We start from the raw sequence: 23,301 nt of genomic DNA on the forward strand, positions 1-23,301 counted from the left end.
ACAGAAACCTAATACATAGCAATTATTTACGGCAATGTGAGTGTTTATTTGCTATGTATCAGGCTTCTGTTGGTGTTCATATTTTTATAGATGCATAAAAATCAAATCTTAAAACACTTTAAGAACATAAATTTTTTTAACTTAATTTTTAAATTAAAAAGTAAAAAACAATTGAGAATATCCTATTAGTTAAGCAATTCAGCATATTATTAAATTATATATTCGGTTTCCACATTAGAAACTAAATATATTTTTATATCTGATTTCTGTCTTTGGATAGACATATGATTTTTAAATTAATATTTACAGTTTGAATATTTATTGTATATTAACAAAATTGGAAACTCTTTTACTTGAACATAAATTATATTCAGGTAAAAGTTTAATTATTGGGATTACTCATTATAAATTATCAAAAAAGGTAAAAAATTTCAAATTATACATGTTTGATAAATAAAACTAAAATAATTGTTTATTTAAATAATATACTTAACATCAAGGGCGTCGCCAGGGGGGCAGAGGGGCACTTGCCCTCCCCTAGAAATTCGAAAAAGTTATTTAAATGCTAAGTTTTAATTAAAATAATCTTCTTAGGCTTCTTGTAAGTTAAAGAAAATGTTTTATTTGAGATATTTCTTTTTCCGGTACATAGTAAATGATTAAAACTTTATGAATCGTTTCTATTTTACCTACATACAATTCATATCCTCTATCAGTTTACTTCATCTTGCCCCCCCTTACCCATTGGCTGGCGTCGTCCTTGCTTAACATATAACAGAATAAACAGTCTCAGAAATTCTGTGTACTCTAAATATATTTCAACAATAAAAAAATATAATTTGGAAAATATATTTATTAAAATACTCTTGAAGTATAAATTTTATGGTTTAAACACATTAAAAATACTTTCAAAATAATAATGAAAATTTTCTAAACATTTAGCAACTATAAATATATTGATAGTTAATAATTACTCTACTTTAAAAATTCCAATTTAAATGTAATTCTTACTAAATTTACAGATGTCTTATCAACAGACCTATTGTAATATTATAGTTCACTTTTGAAAATTATATAAAGACAGTGCAACTTATAGTGATAGATATAACATCATCATTATAAACCCAGAAAAATGTTGGTGTGTATTGGGAAACTCTAGAAATAAATTCAATTTTAATTTTGTGATGACTACAAAAATTAATTTTTTTTTCATTAACTTCTGAATAAACAAAAGTTTAGATACATTATTTTGGTGAATATTAAGCAATAAGTATAAGATTGATTTTATAATTAGTATGATTAATAAATAACTTTAAGATATTTATAGAATATAATGATTATTGTGAATTTAATCTAAAGTAGTATTTTTTTATTTGTGGTTTAGTCAGATCACAAGCAGACAGTATTGACAAAGATACATAAATTATGTATTAGATCAAATTCAAATTATTAATTATTGTTTATGAATTTCATAAAATTTGTGAAAAGTTTTGTGTCTTATTTTTTTTATGATATGATGTTTTACTTTTTTAAAACTAAAGTTAAATTAAATATTAACACTTTTTGTGTATTTAGGAATTTAATAAATTATCTCCTCATGAAAGTTTCCGTTTATGGTTGACATCGGAACCACATCCAAAATTCTCACCTATTCTACTACAAATGAGCTTAAAACTAACTTATGAGGTATGAAATTTTAAAGTATATATTAAGCTAGTAAATTAGTATAAATTAATATTCAATGTTAAAGCATTTATTTTAAAATATAATTTCTAAATTTAATTTTTACCAAAAATTTATAAATAAATAAAATCAAGCTTCTAGATTAAAATAATTTTTTGCAGAAAATAAAATGACTAAGAATGAAATTTATCATTTGTAATATATATTTATTTATTCATAATTTATATATTAAAAAAGAAAACTCGAGAATTTAGAAATTAATTATATTTTAGTATTTTTTTTTATTAATAATTTGCATGAATTAATCTCTTTAAATATGTATGAATCTAGTATTATACTTTTGAAGCTTTTCTTTAAAACATTTTTTATAAAAAAAGTAAATTGCATACTCATACTGTATTTTCACGGAATGACCGGCATACTGTATAAAACCAAGAGAGACCAGCATATCAGAAACTCCAGGGTTACCAGCATGACAGTTAAACTGCAACTAAAAAGTAAAATTAATCAGATCTAACAAAATTAGTTGTTCAAAAAGTAAAAAACAAATCATATATCAAATTACTCTATTAGGACATAGATAACTCCTTTCATCCAGAGAGGTTGGTTACATTTGATTGGGACACAAAAAAATAATAAATTATAGGATTACAAAAAACAAAAAAATTACTTTTTTAATTTTAAAAAAAGAGTTTTTTTACAATATTAAATGATAGAATTCTATCTTTTGAGCACTAAAGATTGAATTTAAGAGGTATAATCCCCAAATATGCTATTTACATTGAAAAATAATCATCATAAAAATCCAATGAGCTAATGAAAAATTACCTTTATTACAAAATACACAGTTTATTTTGTTAAGCATTAAAATATTGAAGCATATATCTCAAATAAATTTTATGTAACTTTAATTGTTTCATAACTTAAATTGTAACAAGAGAAAAAACTACCATGTGCCAAGATGGCCTTGTACCGAGATGAAACATACTTTAGATCTTTATTCCAGTAGTAATTTTGCCACAAATTTAAAACAATATTAGAATGAAACAAGTAAAATGCCAAAGCCATTTTTTGGGACAAGACTATGTCTCAGAGACTCAGGGTTTGACTGTGCACCATTTTCTAAGAAAAAGAGAAAAATGAAGAGCACTAACCAATGAGGAAAAGCCAACACCAGTACTCGGGGTCCTGGCATAGATTATGACAGGTTTCATTGCTACCGTGGTTACGATGGATTGCATTGTCACAGGCCTGTTCTTGGCTATGGTAAGCAGGATCACTTCAACACTCATGGCAGGTGTCATTATCATTCTCCAATTTTCTTTGGTATCGCTGGTTTTGAATGTAATCATTCAAAGTTTGCTGGCCTCAGCTACGCAGTCATCCACAATGCATTTTCAGTGAAATTAACCTATCCAATGTCGAAATTTCTCTCCATTGCATATTGCCCAGGTTGAATTTTTGTCAGTGCCTAATGAAAATTTCCCATTTTTGAAAAAAATAATTGTGGTTATTGTATCATCCAAAATTATTTTTTTATTTTGCACAAACAAAATAAATATAATTTTTTTTTGTTTTTACATTTATTAATATATTTTGGAAGTTAATTTTAATATGAAATTATAACAACCAGTGCCATGTAGTTTCAAAAACATTCATTTTTCCAACTTCCCAACGAGCAACATATGTGCAATACTCACACTAGTGCCTGTTTGTAGAAAGTGTGTTGCCATTTTGTATTTTATTTGACTCGATTCTCAGTCCCCTGACTACCTACAAGTCTGGTTTATTTTGTGCATGATTTGAGCACCTATACTCTGTACCAAATTGCAACTCCTGACATGTACTCTTTCATACCTCTAAGGTGGGCAGCCATTGATGGCACCGCAATTTTATAAACAAGACAATCTTGTCAATAACATAATATATATATATATTATATATAATATAATATAATATATATGTGTTACAGTCAAAACTCGTTTTTAGTTAGAACGCATTTTAACTAGTTGAATCTAGTTTATACTGGATGTCTTTGTTAAAACCAGTTTTGTCTAGTTAAAACTAGTTTAACTCAAATTCATTTTTGACTAACAGTAAATTCTAGTTTTAACTAGAGAAAATGGGTTTTGTCCAGTTAATTTACTGCTGTACATGTTTTGATTTTAGATAAAACTAGTTTTAACTTTTGACATTAGTTAAAACTAATTTTAGCTACATAAATATGTTTGGGGGAAATAAAGTTATGTATAGTGATTCGGGGGAAGATGCCTAACATTATGCTTATGAAGGAAATTATAGCAATAATTTGGGTTTTGGAGGCCTGTAACGAAAATATCCTATTCTTGAGCATGTTTTTCAAATAAAACTTTGGAGTATATGAAAAATAATTGTATATTGTGTTTGCAATGATGACTTTTTTACTGTCTGGCATTTTAGGCATCTCATCCAAGTATCCAGGTGAGATGCCAAATGCCATTAGGGTAAGATAACAAATATAATTGCATAAAGTTAATTTTTGAATATCTTAACAATACTTATACTTATACTGTGCTGTTATAATTACTATGAAGTACTTTGTACTACATATGCAATAAATTAAATTTGGTTAAGTTTCCGCCCGTTCTAACATGCTCTATAGCTATCTGAAAGCTTTTTTCAGTCCAAAAACCTTTTTGAGAAGTCCTTATATAATTTCTATGCATATCCTGCAATAAAATGAGAAAACAAAAATTTATTAAAAATATGCATATTGGAATTCAATTAACAAAAAATAGGCATGTTACCCCATGAAAAATGTGGTATCTTTTCCATTTGTCAGGGTAAGATGCCTACGTTGTACGTGTTCGAGCATGTCTGATTGGGATCGGCAGTAGCTCACAATGGAAACTTTAGAACCTTAACTACATCACACATTAATTCTGCAATTTTTAATAAATTCTATTTTAAAATGATTCTAGAAACATTTCACAACAAAAACTTTATTCTTATCTTGCTTTTATTCTTCTCAGATGTAGAAAATGAGATAACGGTAGCCAACTACAGCTTTCCGCACTCGATATTGGCCTATGATTCATCATACAAACACATGACGATATCTGACGTCACTGTTTGAAAATATCAAAAAGTAGGCATCTTTCCCCCCTTACCATCTTACCCCGAATCACTCTATATGTTGCAGTCAAAACCAGTTTTTAGTTAGGATGCGTTTTAACTAGTTTATACTGGATGTCTTTGTTAAAACCCGTTTTGTCTAGTTAAATTCATTTTTGACTAGCAGTAAATTCTAGTTTTAACTAGACAAAACGGGTTTTAACAAAGACATCCAGTATAAACTAGTTTCAACTAGTTAAAACGCGTTCTAACTAAAAACGGGTTTTGACTGTAACATATATATATATACATGTATGTATAATAACACGGAGAAGATCAAATGTTCAAAATATAAAATTTTCAAAAAACCATTCATCCAAAGATGGAAAATAAAGAATCTCCGAAGAAGTTATTAAGATTTCTCATCTCTACATACATTTTTAATTTTGTTTTAGCATTAAAATAGAAGTTAGATACTTGATCTTAATAAATCAGACTTGACTTTTTGGAACTGTAAATTAGTATATTTGTTTTTCAAATTATATGACATCAGATGTGACAAAAGAGTTGGTAACCATTTATTTAAATTTATGTTCTATTATTATTTCAATTATATAGTAATAAATATCTTATACGATCAAAATGTGAGAGTAAATTAATATGAATATAGAATTTTAAATTATTTTCTAATATCAATAACTAATGAATAAAAATGAGCACTAATAAAAAATTTTGTGTAGGCTCCTCCAGGTGTTAAAAAAAATTTATTAAGAACATATAATTCATGGTCACAAGAATATGTGAACAGTGGAAAAAATATGACAAGATCCCATATATTGTTTATCCTTGCATGGTTCCATGCCATATTACAAGAAAGACGAATGTATATTCCACAAGTAAGTAGATGTACTGTACAGTACAATTATAAATAATTAGATTGTTAAGATAAAATTACCATTTTTTATTACTGTAATATAATGTTAAATTAAATTTTTTATTTTGTTTTTAATTGAAAACCTTGCAAATAGTAAAAATAGAAAATAATGTTTTTAGTTTCTTAGCTAGCTTATACTCAATGGTTATGAACAGAGATTCTATTTATTATATTTTTCAATTAAAAAGAAACAATAATTTTGTAAGTTCTGAATGAACCTGCATATTTAATATTTTGAGTCTGTTTATATTTAAATTATAACATAAATATTTTAAAATTTTCTTTATTAGTTTGAATAAAATTTCTATACAAAAGTTGCTTTGATTATTGTAAGGACTGAATTAAATTAAAAATGCTACATCCAGGCAGTTAATCCTATTGTTCTTAGATTTGTAATTATTTTCTTTTATAATCTGTTTAATCAGATATATTTTAAATTTGTTAGAATAATAAATCATCCAGCACCTGATGCTGAGAAAATGTTTATTAAAGAAACATTAACGTTTTCGACCTAATATGATAATACTTGCATCTGAAGATTGTCTAAATACGTTCGAGAGGCATATTTTCAGATGCAAGTATTATCATATTAGGTCAAAAATGTTAATGTTTCTTTAATAAACGTTTTCTCAGCATCAGGTGTTGGATGATTTATTATTTAAGGAGCTGAGTAAGATATTTGGTTTATTAGAATGTCTAACAAAATTCATTCACTAAGCCTTTCAGAAGTGTATATTTATTTCTATGAAAAATAAATTGATGAGTGAAATATGTTTATCTTAAATCTTTTTGTTAACTGTAACTAATTTTCTTTTATAAAATTCCTTGAATGCTTATTGTTTCATACAATTTGTATTAATAGTCCAATATAACAATACAAATAGAATTTATTTACTGATTATCAAAACAGAAAAATTTTATTAAAAAAAGATTGATTTTTTGATGTTTTATTTTAAATATTTTTAATGTTTTGTTTATATGGTAAACAAGTATTTTGTAAATAATAATTATCTATTCCTAGTTATCTTCATATTTATAATATTTTAATTCAATATTCAATTATTTAGGGTTGGACAAAGTTTTATGAATTTAACCTAGCAGATTTAAGAGCTGGTGCTGACATAATCGATCGAATTTATAAGAATCCAGGTTAGTTATATGTATTTTAACACTTTATTGATTGAAATATATTACATAAATGAAAATATGTATATTTTGACCAAAAGTTTGATTAAAAGATTGATTTTTCTGTTAATCATTAATACAACATTGATTCTATCATTTTTCACTTTTGAAAAATGCACTAAAGATATTTTTACTATAATTGCAACTTCACAAATTTGAATAACTGCAACACAACTGTGATTGATGGTTGTAACATTCACAGCAGGTTACCAGATTGGGCTTTCTTGAGGAAATCTGTGGAAAAATTTATAAATGTATTGGAAAGAATTGAAAAAATATAAAACTTCTATTTTTTAATTACAGTAGCCCCTTTATTATATTCATTATATTGCTCATGCTGGGAGACAAGCCAAATGAAAAGATTATCATCAAAGTACAGATTTTAACTTATATACAGGGTTCCTATGCACCTGGAAAGTCAGGGATTTTCGTTAGTTTCGGAAAAAGTCATGGAAAGTCAGGGAATTTGTCTCCTTAACTGCCTTGTTGATTTCGTTTGATGAATATGGCTGACCAAGTATAACCATCTACAGGCGGCAAGAAGTAATGCTGCAATCTTTAATAAGAAAATATACCAAAATCCGTTTTGTGAATCCAAAATGGCTTTTTTCACCGTTCTAATGCCATATAATTTTACAGTTGTGGATTAATAACAGGATAAACTACTGTTATGTAATAGTGTTTAATTTTTAATTTTAATAATTCAGTGATTATAAAAAGATGAATTTGTTAATTAGAATAAAAATTAACTAATTAAAAATTAGTTTACAAACTTTTAAAACTTTAAATCGTAATTTATTAGATTGTTCACTTTAAAATAGCTAAATAGATCAGTAAAAATCCGTAATTTAATTGTTTTTTATGTTTAAAACATTACTATACAACATAAAAAATTATAAACAGCTACCCAACATTTACAGTAAAATGCTGGTGCCGACTAGTAGTTTTTTACATTTGTTGTTATGATTTTCCTTGAAAGAACTGTACTGCAAGCGTATTTTTCCCCCCTCTCCCATTAATTTCCGCAACTTTGATACATAGTTTAATGAGTTGCCAATTCAGCTAATTTTTTGCTAGATTTAGTGGATTTTTAGAGAAGCTATAATAAAAACTTACACCTATCCCTCTTTATATACAATCTATTTTTACGCAATTTTGAAATAATGTGGTTGACAAAAGAAAACTATTTCTTTTTTTACATGATCGATTTTTTTGAGGGAAAAAATGCTATTTGAAAATTTTTAAATTTAACATTTTGTTAAAATTATGTTGCTGTTTATAACAAGTTACTCTTTTTGTTGAAAGATTTTAAAAGTATGTGTTTCTAAGTCAAGAGTTCATTTTAAGCACAGTACAGTACTATTTGTATATCAAAGAATACTGTTTGTTGATTTTATGCTACCTTGTATTTACTAGATTTACGTACAAATAATATTGATAAATGATGATAAAATAAAAAGCTCATGTTTCATTTGTAAATTGCTTATTTTTTCATTACATTGAAGTTGTGGATTCTATCATACATTTTTCTACAGGATGTATGCATACTGTATTTTTTTAATGTGGCAGTCTTTGAAACATACAACTATGCAAAAAGAGGGATAGATATACTCGATGTTCACAGTTAATAAAATGCTGTTTTATTTTGTCGATATTCCACATCGTAAGAAATGTGAGGGTCAGGGAATTTGGACAAAGTTGGTCGGGGAAAGTCAGGGAATTCAAAACAAAAATTTGAGTAGGAACCCTGTATATAAAATTTTCTTTAAACAAATGTCAATGTTATTATATATAAGCCATGTCATACAGAGAGCTGTTTCAGCCTTATGGAAACAATTTGAAATTTATGCCTTTTCTTTATGTGCATGCTGATTAGCATTCTATTTTCAGCAAATTATAAAGGATTGTCTGTTAAGTAAAAAAATCATATAATAGTTGTCATCATTTCACATTATGCCACCATAAATTGATAGCTAGTTTGAGGGGTATATTATTACCCATTTGGAAGAGCAATATAGCTAAAGTGAATTATTAATAAGTGCAATTTGGAAAATTTTGACATTTCAAAGAAAGGAGTCCTTTGTGTTGTCACAAGAAAAGAAAAATTTAAAGATGCTGAAAATTTGAGGATCATTTCATCCATAAACTATAACCTGCTCCAAGTTGGACACCTGCCATAGTCAAGGTGAAGGCCTTGGTAAGTGGGGAAAATGCCAGCATTCAAAGAGACATTGTAAAGAAGGTAGAGACTTTGGTATCCACAGTTAATTGTATAATTTGTAAATCTTGCATAAATTGATTTTTTCTGACAGATTTTAAAGGTCCTATTTTTTACTATGCTTAATTATTTTAATTGTTTGCATTCAGGTAGCATAAAAATTAATCAATTGGAATATATTCATGGATTGTATGAATCAGCTATATATGGTGGCAGAATAGATAATCCGTTTGATATGAGAATTCTTATATCCTATTTAAGACAGTTTTTCAATGATCAAGTTTTATCTGGATCAGTCTCTATGAGAAAACATTTTTCTTGCAGTATACAACTTCCAAATTCTGCAGATTATCAGGTATGTTTCTTATAATCTTTCATTTATATATTTCTTGAAGACAATAATTTAATATAAAGAAAATAATATGATAAATACATCATTATTTATTAGTATTGCAACAATTTTTCATATTTATCTTATTTCAGTCACTTCTTATTAGACAGTAAAATAAAAATTAATTATACAGAAAGTTCAAAATAATTATATGTTAAAGATGACTTTAGAATTAAAGGATTAAGTTTAAGGTCATTTAATTCAGTGTTTTTATATTCAATCAAATAATATAATGTAATTTTAACACACATTTACTGACTTGTAAGCTTTAGAAAGGTTTTATTTGAAAATAGTGTAACTCTAGATATTTCTGATTTACATAAATATATAACAATCATCACCTCACTTAAAAAATAGATTTTTTTTTATTTTTTAAGTGATTTTTTTATTTAATAAAGTTAATTATGATTAATAAGCATATAATAATGCATTTATTTACATAAATAATTTCAATATGAAAAGTTGGTTGGGTTATTTAAAATTCTTTTCAAGATGCAAGTTAGAGAGAAATATAAGAAAAATAATCTGTACTTGTTTTGAATTTTTAATGCAGAACCACTCTCTACGTTCCTCTTAATTTGAACATTTTATTTACTGTATTACACAAAACTAAAAGCAAAGATAGCAACAATTACGTTATTACTACAAGAACCATATAGTATTAATATTGTTAAAAACAAGAACTTTCATAATTCAAAACAAGTAAAATGGCAAAGCCATTCTTGGGATGAGACTGTCTCTCAGAGAGCACGAGCAATGCATGTGCAAATCTTGCACTTGCGCTTGTTTGTAGAAACAGTCTCCGCATTTTGCATTTTATTTTGATCCTGTTCTCAGTTCCCTGATTATCTACAAATCTGGTTTATGTTATGTGTACATGATTTGGACACTAAATACTCTGTGCCAAATTGCAACTCCTGACATATACTCCTTCATACCTATAAGGTGTGCAGCTGTTGACAGCAGCGTGATTTTAGAGAGAAGACATAATCTCTCAATTAAACTTTACAAATGTTCTTATAAATGAGGGGTGTAGAGTTGGAGTCAGAGTCAGTAAAAATGGACAGACTCTGATTGCTGTTTTTTATTATGTACTTTATATTAAACTCCTAATAGGAACATTAACCTCCTATCTTGTATTTTAGGAGCCTCCTATAATGCACAATCTTATTTTATGATGATTCCTATAACATACTTCATGATCTACGTATATCACTATTTACTATTGATTTTCATTTCAGAAATCTATATTTGAATACATTGTCTTAACTAATTCTAAATTTTTAATTGTCAAATGACCCATAAAAAATGGCTATGAAAACTCAGGTTAAATCTAGTGTTTTGAATACTTTACTGTAACCACAGATGGAAAACATTGTGTATGTCAATGTATGGTTGAAGATGAAGATGATAGTAGTGGTAATGAAAGATGGTGAAAAAAGATAAATACTTTCAATTTCAATAGGAATGCTTGATGATTCACTCGGTAGTGATGAAATGTCTTTCTGGGTTAATATAATCAAAGTATATTTTAAGTATTATAGAGGCAGGAGTCTGAGGAATCATTTCTTCTGAAAGTCTATGAGTTGCAGTCAGGTACTCTGATTTAAACAGGACTGAGGTGTTGGTAAACAATGAGAATTTACATATAAAAATATATTTTCATATGCATTTAAGTATGATTATCTGAAGTTTTTCTATTGTGCAATTTTCCAAAAACTATTAAGTGTAAAACAAACAAATGGATTACATAGAAATTTTTTTATTATTTTAATTGTATTATTCAATTTAGATATTCTTTTGATTCTCAATTTAAAATATAAACTTAAACAATTTGTCTATGTTATTTAACTTATATTCATTTAATAGGATGAAGACTATGGACTTTATCAATATATAATTATATTAAAGCGAAATATATTATTATTACCTTAATTCTAAAATATATTGAATCTAACATATTCAAGGAATAAAATTTCCTATTTTGCAGAGAAGGCTTTCTTATCCTGATACAAATACAAACTAATAAATCATTCTGTATCAAAGGTTAATCAACAAAATTATTGAATGCCACTTAAATAATTTATTGTTTAATGAAGCTGAAGAATGTTTGTGATCATTGCTGATCACAAACATTTTAATATGTTTTCAATTATATTTTGGGCACTGTAATTGCTCATATCTAAGTTATCTTGATTCATATGCATATATTTGTTCTTTAAGTAAACTTTTCAGTTGAAAATCAATATTATATTTGCCAGTATTCAAGAAAAATGAATTTAGATATTTATATTATTTGTTGCCTTTTATATATTCTCTATCTGTAAGATACCATATATATCCTATTTACTTGAATCTAGAGCACACCTTAATTTATACTTGCTTGCCCACAAATTTTTTTAGTAGACAACTCTTGACACTTTAATGGGTTACAAAGATGAATTCATTGCAAGTAAAGCAGGTTATACTTCATTGTCTTCTATAGTATCAAAATCTCGTCACTTGCTGTGTTAGGCTTGACTAAAACAACATTAATGATGATTCAGAAATGTCCTGAGTATTACTTTTAGTTGTTATAAACATTTAGTTTTAGTTTACTAAAACAAAACTCAAACTACACATGTATGATTACTTGAATCCAGTGTTGATTAACATAGTTTTAGCTTTAGTTTACTAAAACTATACTAAGCAACACTGAATTTAATGTTCACATCTTTCCCACATGCAATCATACTTGATGCCATTTAAAGCATCAGAAATGCAACATTAATTGAAAGTGTGTTGCACAACTTTTTCTGGGAGTTTCTGTAATAGACTAATGAGATTGAGCTATGTTGACATCTTACATATTTTTTGGAATTCAATATATTATAGAATTAAGGTAATAATAATATATTACCACCTTAATATTACACATTTATTACAGATATTGGGCTAATAAAATCATTAAAATGACACAATGGAAGTGGTGTCAGAGAAATAGGATGTTTGGCACTAGAAGTCATTAGTTATGACATACTACATTGAATCTAAAATACACCCTATTTTCAGAAATACAAAAATCTTTAACTTTTATATCATAAGATCTATTTCTACTTAAGTTTATAGAAACAAAATAAAACTTTATTTTTAAATTATTTATTAAATTAAAATGAGTTTTTACTTTCATTAATTAGGAATATGTAAGATCTATTTATCAAATGCCTGAAGAAGATAGTCCTCAATACTTTGGACTACCAGCAAACATTGAACGATCAATTCAAAGAATATCTAGTAATCAAGTTATACAACAATTAAAATTGTTGATGAGACCATCAGAAGTGGAAAATACATTTGATATTAATCGTTGGAATACTGAATTATCTCCCATTTTGAATTTATGGAAGAAACTTAATCAGGTAACAAATTCAAATTTGGAATTAATTATTATAAATGCCAATATCTTTATAAGAGAATAGATATTACATTTTTATATGAATTTAATATATGCTTTGGTTATATATAATATTACTAATTGGAATTGTAACTGAAGTTAAATATAATATAAGGCAGTTAACAAATAGAGCAGTGAATCTTCTTTATTGAATGTTTATATTTTTCAATAAAATTATATCAAAAATAAGAATATGCATATTCTTATTATTCTTAACTTTCTTTCTTAGGGTGCTCAACTTATACAACTAAATGTAAAACCACCAACTGAACATGATGGAAAATATTCCCCATTGAATTCTTTTGTCCAGTTAGAATATTACAACGGAATTCAACTAGTGCAGTTCATTCATGCTTCATTAGCAGGGCTTAGCAAAGTTATTAGAGGAACTCTTTTGCTCACAAAAGAAATTCAGCAATTGGCTGCATCACTATTATGTCATGAGGTTGTAATGTAAACTTTTATTGATTGAAATGAAATTTTTTTAAATATTGATTTTATACATTACATGAGATTTACATTTTAAGAAATTTGGTTAGTTTGAAATATGACTACTTCATAATTCAAGGTGAAAATTCTGTCCGAACCATGATATGCATATGTTAACTCCTTCATTTAGATCAAATTGCCTCCATGCTATAATAGAACAATAGATGAAGAAAAACTCTAAGCTGGTCAATAATGCTTTGCTTTTACAGTAACACATTTCCAGATGTCATTTACCCATGGACTAGCCTTTTTCTCTCATCATAAAATACATATATAGAATTTCAAAGTATTGAATGTTTAATGTAATTTTATCTATATCATAACAGAAGCATTCATTATTTGTCATTCCAATAAAATTTTAATCTAGATAATATTTGTTTTAGCTATTTCCATTTTATTGCAAAATTAAAATTATTATTGTAAAATTTTAAATAAAATTTTATTATATTTTTCAAATTAAAATTGTATAAAGCAAATTTAATATTTTCAATATTAAATTATTTAGACACCTAGCTCTTGGCAAAAGAAATGGGATGGTCCAGAAGATCCTTTACATTATTTAAGAGGTGTTATGAGCAGAGCTTTAGCAATACAAAAATGGTTAAAATTAGCTGAAACTGGATCTTTAATTAATGAAACATTAGATTTATCTGAACTTTTTCATCCAGACACATTCCTCAATGCATTTCGACAAGAAACTGCTCGGTAAGTCAGGTATTAATTTTTTCTTTTTATACATTAATAAGTTTGTAGCATTGCCAAAATAATATAACTAGGTATTTTTAAGAAAATGAAACTTAGATCAATGGCTTAGATTTTTCTGTTTTAGCTTCACACAAAAACACAAATGTGGTGACATGCTTCTAAAGCAGCTGTCTAAAGCAGCTTAAAACATGCACATTCGGGGGAGAATAAGCATGTCCAATGCCAAAACTGACAAAAACATCAAGAAGCATTTAAAGTACAGTACATGTGGCCACAGGCCAAGCATGTTAAACATTCGTCATAGAGATCAATGTAAATTGATAGCAATTGGAAATTCAATTGGCATGTAGCACATAGCCAAGTTATTTGGATGAATAAACTGTTTAAAGGAATAGTGAAACTGAAACATGTGCCAATTTTACAAGTAGATAATCATGCAGCTGTCAAGCATGCGCAGACTCAGAGTTCCATCTTTGCACAAAACACATAGACCTAAAGTATTTTTTTCATTCTTGAAAAAGTGAGTGAGGGAAGGTTGGATATCAAACAAGTCCCAACAGAAAGTCAGGTTGCAGATCTCATGGTTAAGCCACTTGAGAAGTTGCACTTATTGATGTTGTGGGGTGAATTAGGACTTTTTTGAAAGTGTTAATTGTTAACCCTGATTGACAAGGGAAGTGTTGAAGGTATGCCAATCAGGATTATCAGTATCTATAGGAAAAAACAGAAATGCAAGATGTATCGTGTGAGAATAGCTCAACGGGAGTGCACTCTACCCGTGGCAGGAAAAAACGGAAGGTACGCAGAGAGATTATTGTTAAAAGAACAAAAAATAGGTAAAGTTTTGTTTTTCCATTCTGGTAGGAATAGATTTGATTCCTTTTTTATTAAATATATTTAATAAAAAATAATAATAATTGGAAAGCAAGAGTTTTTCAATGTAAGTTTAATATGAACAACATTTCATTTTTTACAAGAATTAAACAGATTAATTTATAAGAACTGTTCAAAATGTCATCTATGGATGCAGACATCTATTACTTTTAAAACATGTATTGGGTTTCAGTTATTTTTATAACAAGTTCAATTTGTATGTATTCAAAAAAGCAATTTTCAACATTTAAAATAAAATGTGAATTTAAAATAAAGCTTCAGTTTGTATATATTGGTATTGCAGAAGTGGGAAACAAACAGTGGTATCTTTTTGGCAGGCCAGACTTTGAAAACAAAGCAAATTTGAAAAATATTTGTAGAGAATCTCTCTCTAAAATATTAGCACAATGTTTCATTACACCCTTATATTAGGATTCCATGATAGTGTGTATATGTATTATATATGAGAACATGATTGACCATATTGACATTCTACAGATGATGAAAGGATACTTCAGCTGAGTTGCAATTCAATAGAATGATTTTGTATAAGTTTCATTTTCATTCAATTTTTGTGAGAAAAGAGATTTTTTAGGGGATTTCTATTAATAATTCATTAAACTATATAAGCCATTGTTTGATATCATGTTAATATGAGGTTACAAATTTGTGATTGAATTGTTGTAATGTGAGGTTTGCCGACCGACTGCATTAGTCAGAATGTTGCGCGGTCACGATCAATTTTGTGGGAGTGAAAGAAACTCTCAGAGACAGACTTTCATTCGTAACCCGTTTATATAACAAAAGGTGCTTACAACTACGATACACTTTTATCAGCGGCGGCGTTCGAGTCTTCTGGGCCCCTTCTCAAAATCAAATGTCCATAACAAAAATTCTCCGATGTTTTCGCAGGAATATGATGGCCCCGGGGAGCACTGTTCAGTTTCTCAAGGGAGAGTTCCGGAAGCAGGGATGATTCAGATAACAGGTGACAAATCCAGGGGCGCGGGCGACATTCCAAAAGAAATGTAATCCAACCGCCAAAGATCACCGAAACACAGCCGTAAGGTCACGAGCCAAAGCTCCAAGAACCAAGAACTGAGAGAGCTGAGAGAACTAATAACCAAGAACGTCACATCCTTTATCTTTACGGTTTTTATAACTTTCTTTTGAGTCCCAGATCAGACATTCCGATAGGTCGATGCCGACTTGCCTCCGCTCTCCAATTGGTCCCCTCCTTTGTTACGAATTCTAACAAGATCATAACCCAGGTTGTTGGATGAGTCAACATCGACGGACAATTCGATTCCTATCGGAGATGTTCGATCTAAGTACTCAAATTCATCTATTGTTTCAACCTGAGAAGTCTGACTTTCTCGGAAATTTCTACAGACATGTCCTTTTATGGATATGTAATATTCATTTTTTATTTTCACTATTTTTTTCTTGTTTGATGGTTTCTTTTTACAACATTAATTTATAATAATAATAATTATTATTATTTTCTTCTATACAAAAATTAGAAAAAATTTTCTTATTTGCACAAATAGTAGGCCCACTTCCAAAGCTTCACAGTAACAGTGTGAGTAGATTTTTCAAATATCCAATTTACCAATAAAAGGGAAGGATAATTGCAAGAAATAAGACTTGGACTATATTTCAGCAATTTTCACTCCTTTTCATTGTTCAAAGATTATATGGTAGGATTGGTTCATTTTGTTCTACACTCATATACTGTGGTATACTAGATATGTGGGTAGGGTAAAGGCATGGGAAAACAAGGACTTTATATGAATTTTAATGGATGAGGAAATAAAATTTATTCTGTGTAATTATAACGTAGTAGGTCTTGATACAAGAGACTTAGTGGGTTTCCTCATGGTAATTTACAAAGGCAAACATGTATATACATAAAAATAAAAATATATACACAACGAACTTAGTGGTCGTTCGACCCCCACTCTCATATCCTCCGTACAATTACAAGAATAGTTCCATGTGTGATGAGAACACCACAATTGGCTATGATATTTTTTTTTTACAAGTCTTACATTTGTCCTCATTAGTTTCCTTGTAACTGACACTCATTCCTTGTCGATAATTGCTAAATTGACGTGGATGGAATTGGATTGTCTTTTACTTAGTCCAACTTCCTAGCGTCCAAATCCTTTCACTGGTGACCAATTTCTTTCTCACTCATGGCAGGTACATAGCAAGCAGGAGACTCCAAACAAAAAGAATCTTCCCATGATGAAACATCTGGATTTATACTTCCCGCCATTAGGGAGTACATCATTCACATGTGGTCCAACCCTCACCCAATCAGTGGATACACAATATGCACCACATTAAAATGTGATGTCCTGATACAAAACGGAAGAGAATGAATTTAGTACAATATATGATCCAATAAAATACATAGTTTCTTAAAAAACGAAGTGATTCCAGACCTCTTAAACAGCAATGTAAATGAATTGTAGTTGATTTCAACCCTAGAATGAGCCAAGTGTTTAAAATGATAACCAACTAGTACTGTAGCACAACAATTTAAAAGATAAATACTATTTTAGATTCAACCATCAAATTTTATATTTACTTGATATAGAAACTCTCAAATGTTCAGATAATTGATTCTATCAATTTTATATTGAAAAATTGGTGAATTTTTGTTTCTGTTGATATAGAACAAATTTGTAAACTCTCTTCCTAATCTATCTGCATAAAAATTACATAACTTCATAATTTTCTTTTTTATTTTTAGAGAAATAAAACAGTCCATGGATTATTTAAAATTTGTCAGCAATTGGAATGGGCCTGTTTCTGGTTCAAAAATGTGTCTAAAAATAACAGGATTACAACTGGTGGGATGTTTATTTGATGGAATTCATTTGACTGATTGTAAGCGTGATTCACCGAGCATTACTGCAGTACCACCATGTTTTGTTGCATGGATACCTAAGGTAAAAAAATATAGCAATAAAAATAAATATAATTAATTTCCAAATTAATTTAACATTTTAAATATAGTAAACTCTAAATATAATGGACCCTCAGGAACCAGCTATCCATAATTTCATTTGATTGGACCAAATCAGTCATTATATCATTTTAAAAACTTGTCCATTATATATTCTAAAACTGACATCTGCTATGGATTCTTTTCTACTACTGTATTAACATTAAATGATTATGATAGTTTCCATTAACATGTTGATAATCTCTTAATTTAAAATTAAATGTACTACTGTTGATTTAAAGCATAAACAATTAAAACTGAAAATTAACAACCTTTGAACAATGAAGCACAACCATATCCTTTGATATAATACAGTAAAGTAAAAACAGGTGAGAAGCACAAAATAAGGAACAAGGCTAAAAGAAAACAACAACATAGGCACAGTATACTGTGAGTGTACATAAAAATATACAAAAAAGTTTTAATTCTGGATAAAAACAAAAACTGTTATCTTTTTCTGTATTTCTGGTTTTGATCCTGCTTTTATCCAGTATGACAATGAAGCAATATTATGAAAAACCCAGTCAGGAGCATTTTCACAAACACAAACTGGCTTAGCAATTAGAAATTACTTAAACCACCTTTTTAAATCAGTGAACTTTAATTCTTCAAATGAAAACGTTTTCAATCATTTTAAATGATTTTCTTCAGGCTTATTTTTCAGTTTGAAGTTTTTGATCTTGACAGAAAAATATATGTAAAATGTAGAATTACCAAATGTTTGTTTGGGAATTCCACATTTTATTGAATATATTTAAAAATATTAAAACTAGTTAAGCATTCTTATACCGTGATATTATATAAACTCAATTATCAAATTAATAAACTGTTTTATTCAATAACTGTACACTCATTAGTATATTATTTTAGAAACAAAAATAGCCAAAAACACTAACAGCTTTTATCATAAAAAGAAATTTGTTAGAATCAGGTTATTGTTTGGACCTAATTTAATTAAACAATTTTCTAAAATAAAGATTAACCATGATTGCAATTTTTTAATAATTTCATTGTTACCAACAAAGGAGGAGCCTTTAGATCTGATGTCTTTAAGGAGTATTGCACTAAAGGGAACATTGAGCACCTGTCAATCATCGCTGTAATTCCATGGGGAAATGGACAAGTGGAATGAATCAACACTATTATTGTTCCTGTGTTGACAAAAGCTTCGCTAGATAAATTGAAACATTGGTACAAGCATGTTTACGAGGTCCAGATAAGTCTCAATAGCATGTACCAGAGAAGTATCGAAATGACACCATTTGAGAATTTGTGTCTCATCCTAGTATTGATATGAGGCTCTAAGAGGATGCCAGTATTGCCTCAATTATCGAGCAAGAAGTCATGCAACTCTACAATGAATAGCAAGATCAATTGCAAAAGAAAATATCCTAAAGATTCAAGACAATAATTGATGAGCTTACAACAAAAAGTGCAAACCAGCCACACAATATTGTAAGAGGGATCTGGTTGCCATCAAATAGACTCAAATGGAACTATGACAAAAGGTAACACTAAAATTCAAGGAACTCCATGAAGTATCAAAAGGTCAAGAGTCAGGAGAGATATGAAGTAGTAGAGGTTAGGAAAGGAGAGGGTCCTGGACAGACATCATCAGCTGCTGATTGATTTTATGAAGCTGTATCCCTCTGGCCATTCCTGACAGGACCTCAGACCCTAATGTGAGGATAAGGATTTTTTTTTAAAATAATGTGGGATCTGCAGGAGGATGCACACACATATGAGAGCAGAAAAAAGGAATGCAAGAAAGAAAAGTGTTTGAAAGTTGTCCATTCTTTACTATCTACTTCTTTTGTTATAATGTTTTGATCCCACACACAGATTTTATATAATATATATTATATATATAAAAGAGAGAGAATTTGAGCTGAAAGTCTTGAAGAAACCTAGCATTATTCTTTTTCTTCTTACTTAATAAGACTAGTTTCTATATAATATTTTAAACTTCATTCCATTATATTTACAATTAAATTTGTTTGTTTGAATTTTAAACTGAAAATACTCCTTGTAAAATAACCAATTTCATGAATCAAATCTTATCTTTATATAATTCATTGAAGAAAATAATTTTTAAAATTCATTGGAAGTAAAAAATAAATCAATAATAAATCTTCAATTTCAGTGATTATATTCACTGAAATTGAAGTTTTATTTTACAAGGAGTATTTTCAGTTTAAAATTCAAACAAACAAATTTAATTGTAAATATAATGGAATGAAGTTTAAAATATTATATAGAAACTAGTCTTATTAAGTAAGAAGAAAAAGAATAATGCTAGGTTTCTTCAAGACTCAGCTCAAATTCTCTCTCGCTCCTTTATTTTTTGCAGAAATGTTTCCCCTTTTTCTTTTTTTGCAGAAATAAAAAAAAAACAAAAAAAATATTCCCACAAATTCTCTTTTGATTCTAGATATAAATAAATATTAAGGAAGTTTGTTGAAAGAAGAAAGAAAATTATTAGGACAATAATATACTTGTCTTTAAAATTTTCTTAGTTTATAGAGCAGTTGATAGCAAAGTAATCAAATGAAGATAAAATCAATACAGCCATAAATGAGAATTATGAGTTGGAAAATGAACTTTAAAATTTTAAAGTATAATGTGTCTTCTTATGTACCAAAAGTCAAAAAGATCTGTTTGTGTTGTGTTTTGACGTCAGAGACTAAATAGGAATAATGTATGTATTGCCATTAAGAATAGTCAAATTGCTAATTACTGTCTGATGAATTTTCTCTCATTACATAATCATCAGATTTACATAATGAGAGAAAATTCACATACTATCCTAAACCCTCCTTTTATTATCAGAAATTGATTTATAGAAATTTCAATCTGTTAGACTTTTTTTGTAATGGAATTAATGATACAAGTTATAATTACAGAACAGTAAGAAAAAAAGAGTTTTTTTCTTAAGCTTGTAAAAAAATTTTTTAATTCATTACTCTGTGCACATTCTGTTATTCTGTTAATGAAATTTCATGCATTTACTTCTTAATTTTGTTTTTTCAAAGACCTTAAACACAATGTACAGATAAAAGGCATTAAAAATAACCATATAACTTAAAAGTCAGGGAATAAAGTTGTCAAAAATGTAAGAGTAGCTCTCTCGCTTAGAAAAAAGGAATTCATTTCTTAATTGTACAGTACTTACTGACACAAGAACTATCACAAGATCATTATATTTGGAATGTTTGAACGTAGAGGAAATTACTAAATATAAGCACAACTCCACAGTCCTACCTATGTCTTCTCCTCAAATACACTCATTTCCTCTATCAAAGTTCCTCTCTTGAACCAATTTACACCACCTCTTTTTCCTTATCTCATTTCTCACTTTTAGAAGCCAAGTCTAATCATAAACTTGCCAACCTTTAGAATGGGGAATAGCTGGGACATTGGTAGAAAAATGCTGACATCATAAAAAGCAAGAAAATTTTTTATTAACATTGATATTGCATAATGCTTATATTAAATACCTTTAATAAACAAAATGAACTGTTATCTTTGCATATGATATCTTATAAAGCTATTGCCATAAACACTGTCAAGAGTGTGGCAATAGCTTTATACTTTTTAACATCACAATTTAAGAAAAGTCAAATATTTTACAGGACGTATCATAAATTTACACCTAGATTTATGATGTGTTCATCTTGATGCATCATGAATCTTGATATTGCATGATGAGTGCCTCCTGTTATGCAGCTTTGTGCAATGTTTTGCTTTGTTAATAATTTCTTTTGTTACTGTAGAATGTTCTTATGACAGTTGCTATCAGTCAGTTTATTGATTTTCACTGCACTTATTAAGGACAATAATTTTTCTGGTTATTTCTTACCATACTGAATATCTTTTCCTTTTGCCATACAGCAATGTGGGAGAGGCCTTGCAATGCTGTGTGATAAAACCATCATTAGCCTTACTATTTTACAAAGATTTGTAATCTTTGTAAAATAGTAAAACCAATGATGGTTCTTTTCTTGAGAAAGTTCATACCCTACTGCCTATATATTTTTAAGTGATGAATCAAATGTTCCTTCTATTTGTGCAGAGAAACTGTAGCATTGCTCATAACCTAACTCATTTCCTTCTGCTGATGAGTCAACCATAATTGATTTTAACTGCCAACATGATGGCACTAATGGCACTAATGTTGCCAGACTTAAGATGCAATTTATTTCATCTGCCATTTAAAATTATCAGATTTGAGCAAAAATTCTCATACATATATAAAAATATTAATCTTGGTTCTTTCCCAATTGAAGGAATCCGAGAACATAATTTTGGTTTGTTTCGGTTGTTCATAATAAAATCCATAGAATATCTTTGGTATATATATTGGTGTTATACTCATTAAATAAAGTGTTTATTTGATAATATCAAATTTCTTTTAAATACTGACAAAAAGAGAAAAGTGGCCTGTCCACTGACAGAGCATACAAAATGCTGACGGTTGGCAACTATGTAAACAACATATTACATTTTATGAATTAGTGAATTCTCTTTAGCAATAATTGCAATTCCAAATTGAATAAAAAAGTTTGTCAGATATTTACTATAAATCTTCAAATATTGTCTGAAATATTAACAATAGAGAAAAGAGATGATGATAAAAGTATTTACAAATTTTGACAAGAACATTGAGACTATTATATTTAAAGTTTTTTATAATATGGACAATAATTTAATTTATACAGTTATAAAAACATATAATAATAATCATTTATATTTTAATAGGATTTTTCTCCTTACCAAGAGACTGTTATATCATTGCCAGTATACTTTACTCAGGAAAGAGAACAAACTTGTAACTTGTTTAGATGTTCCTTGTGGAAATTCAAAAGATCATTGGTTGCAATGTGGGGCTGCATTTTTATTAAAAAGTTCCTAAATAAACTATTTTTAAAATCACAAATTGTATAATTTTATAGAAATCACAACTGTAACATAGTTAAAATAGAATTAATATGTAACTTAAATAAAATATGCAATAAATTTATTATTATATATTGTTTATTCACATTTATAAACATGATACAAATAAAATATATCTTCATAGAAATTTGATTTTTCAAATTTAATTTTGTTAGAAAAAGAATTGCTTTAAGTATCCTTATTATAATTTTTTAAAACTAAATAAAAATAATATTACAATTATATTAATTGATAAAACAAAAATAAAGTTCTAATTTAAAGCATCTAACAAACATAAATATAATTATATCAGATTTAATTTTTTATTATTAGTCTGCTAGTATAT

At 28.0% G+C, this 23,301-nt stretch overlaps 1 protein-coding gene across 1 annotated transcript in view; it reads left to right on the forward strand.

Annotated features, from left to right (window-relative positions):
• The window catches only part of btv (beethoven), a 239,088-nt gene extending 216,063 nt beyond the window's left edge, over positions 1-23,025 (forward strand). Inside the window, 10 exon segments of the mRNA XM_067274747.1 lie at positions 1,576-1,686; positions 5,517-5,672; positions 6,778-6,859; positions 9,263-9,468; positions 12,681-12,902; positions 13,167-13,382; positions 13,932-14,131; positions 17,766-17,964; positions 22,779-22,844; positions 22,846-23,025. Coding sequence (XP_067130848.1) covers positions 1,576-1,686; positions 5,517-5,672; positions 6,778-6,859; positions 9,263-9,468; positions 12,681-12,902; positions 13,167-13,382; positions 13,932-14,131; positions 17,766-17,964; positions 22,779-22,844; positions 22,846-22,932 — 1,545 coding nt within the window. The 3' untranslated portion in view covers positions 22,933-23,025.
• Positions 23,026-23,301: the final 276 nt, after the last annotated feature.

This window comes from Centruroides vittatus, unplaced genomic scaffold (genome assembly GCF_030686945.1).
Source record: "Centruroides vittatus isolate TY-2023 unplaced genomic scaffold, ASM3068694v2 contig_563, whole genome shotgun sequence".
NCBI classification, from domain to species: domain Eukaryota; kingdom Metazoa; phylum Arthropoda; class Arachnida; order Scorpiones; family Buthidae; genus Centruroides; species Centruroides vittatus.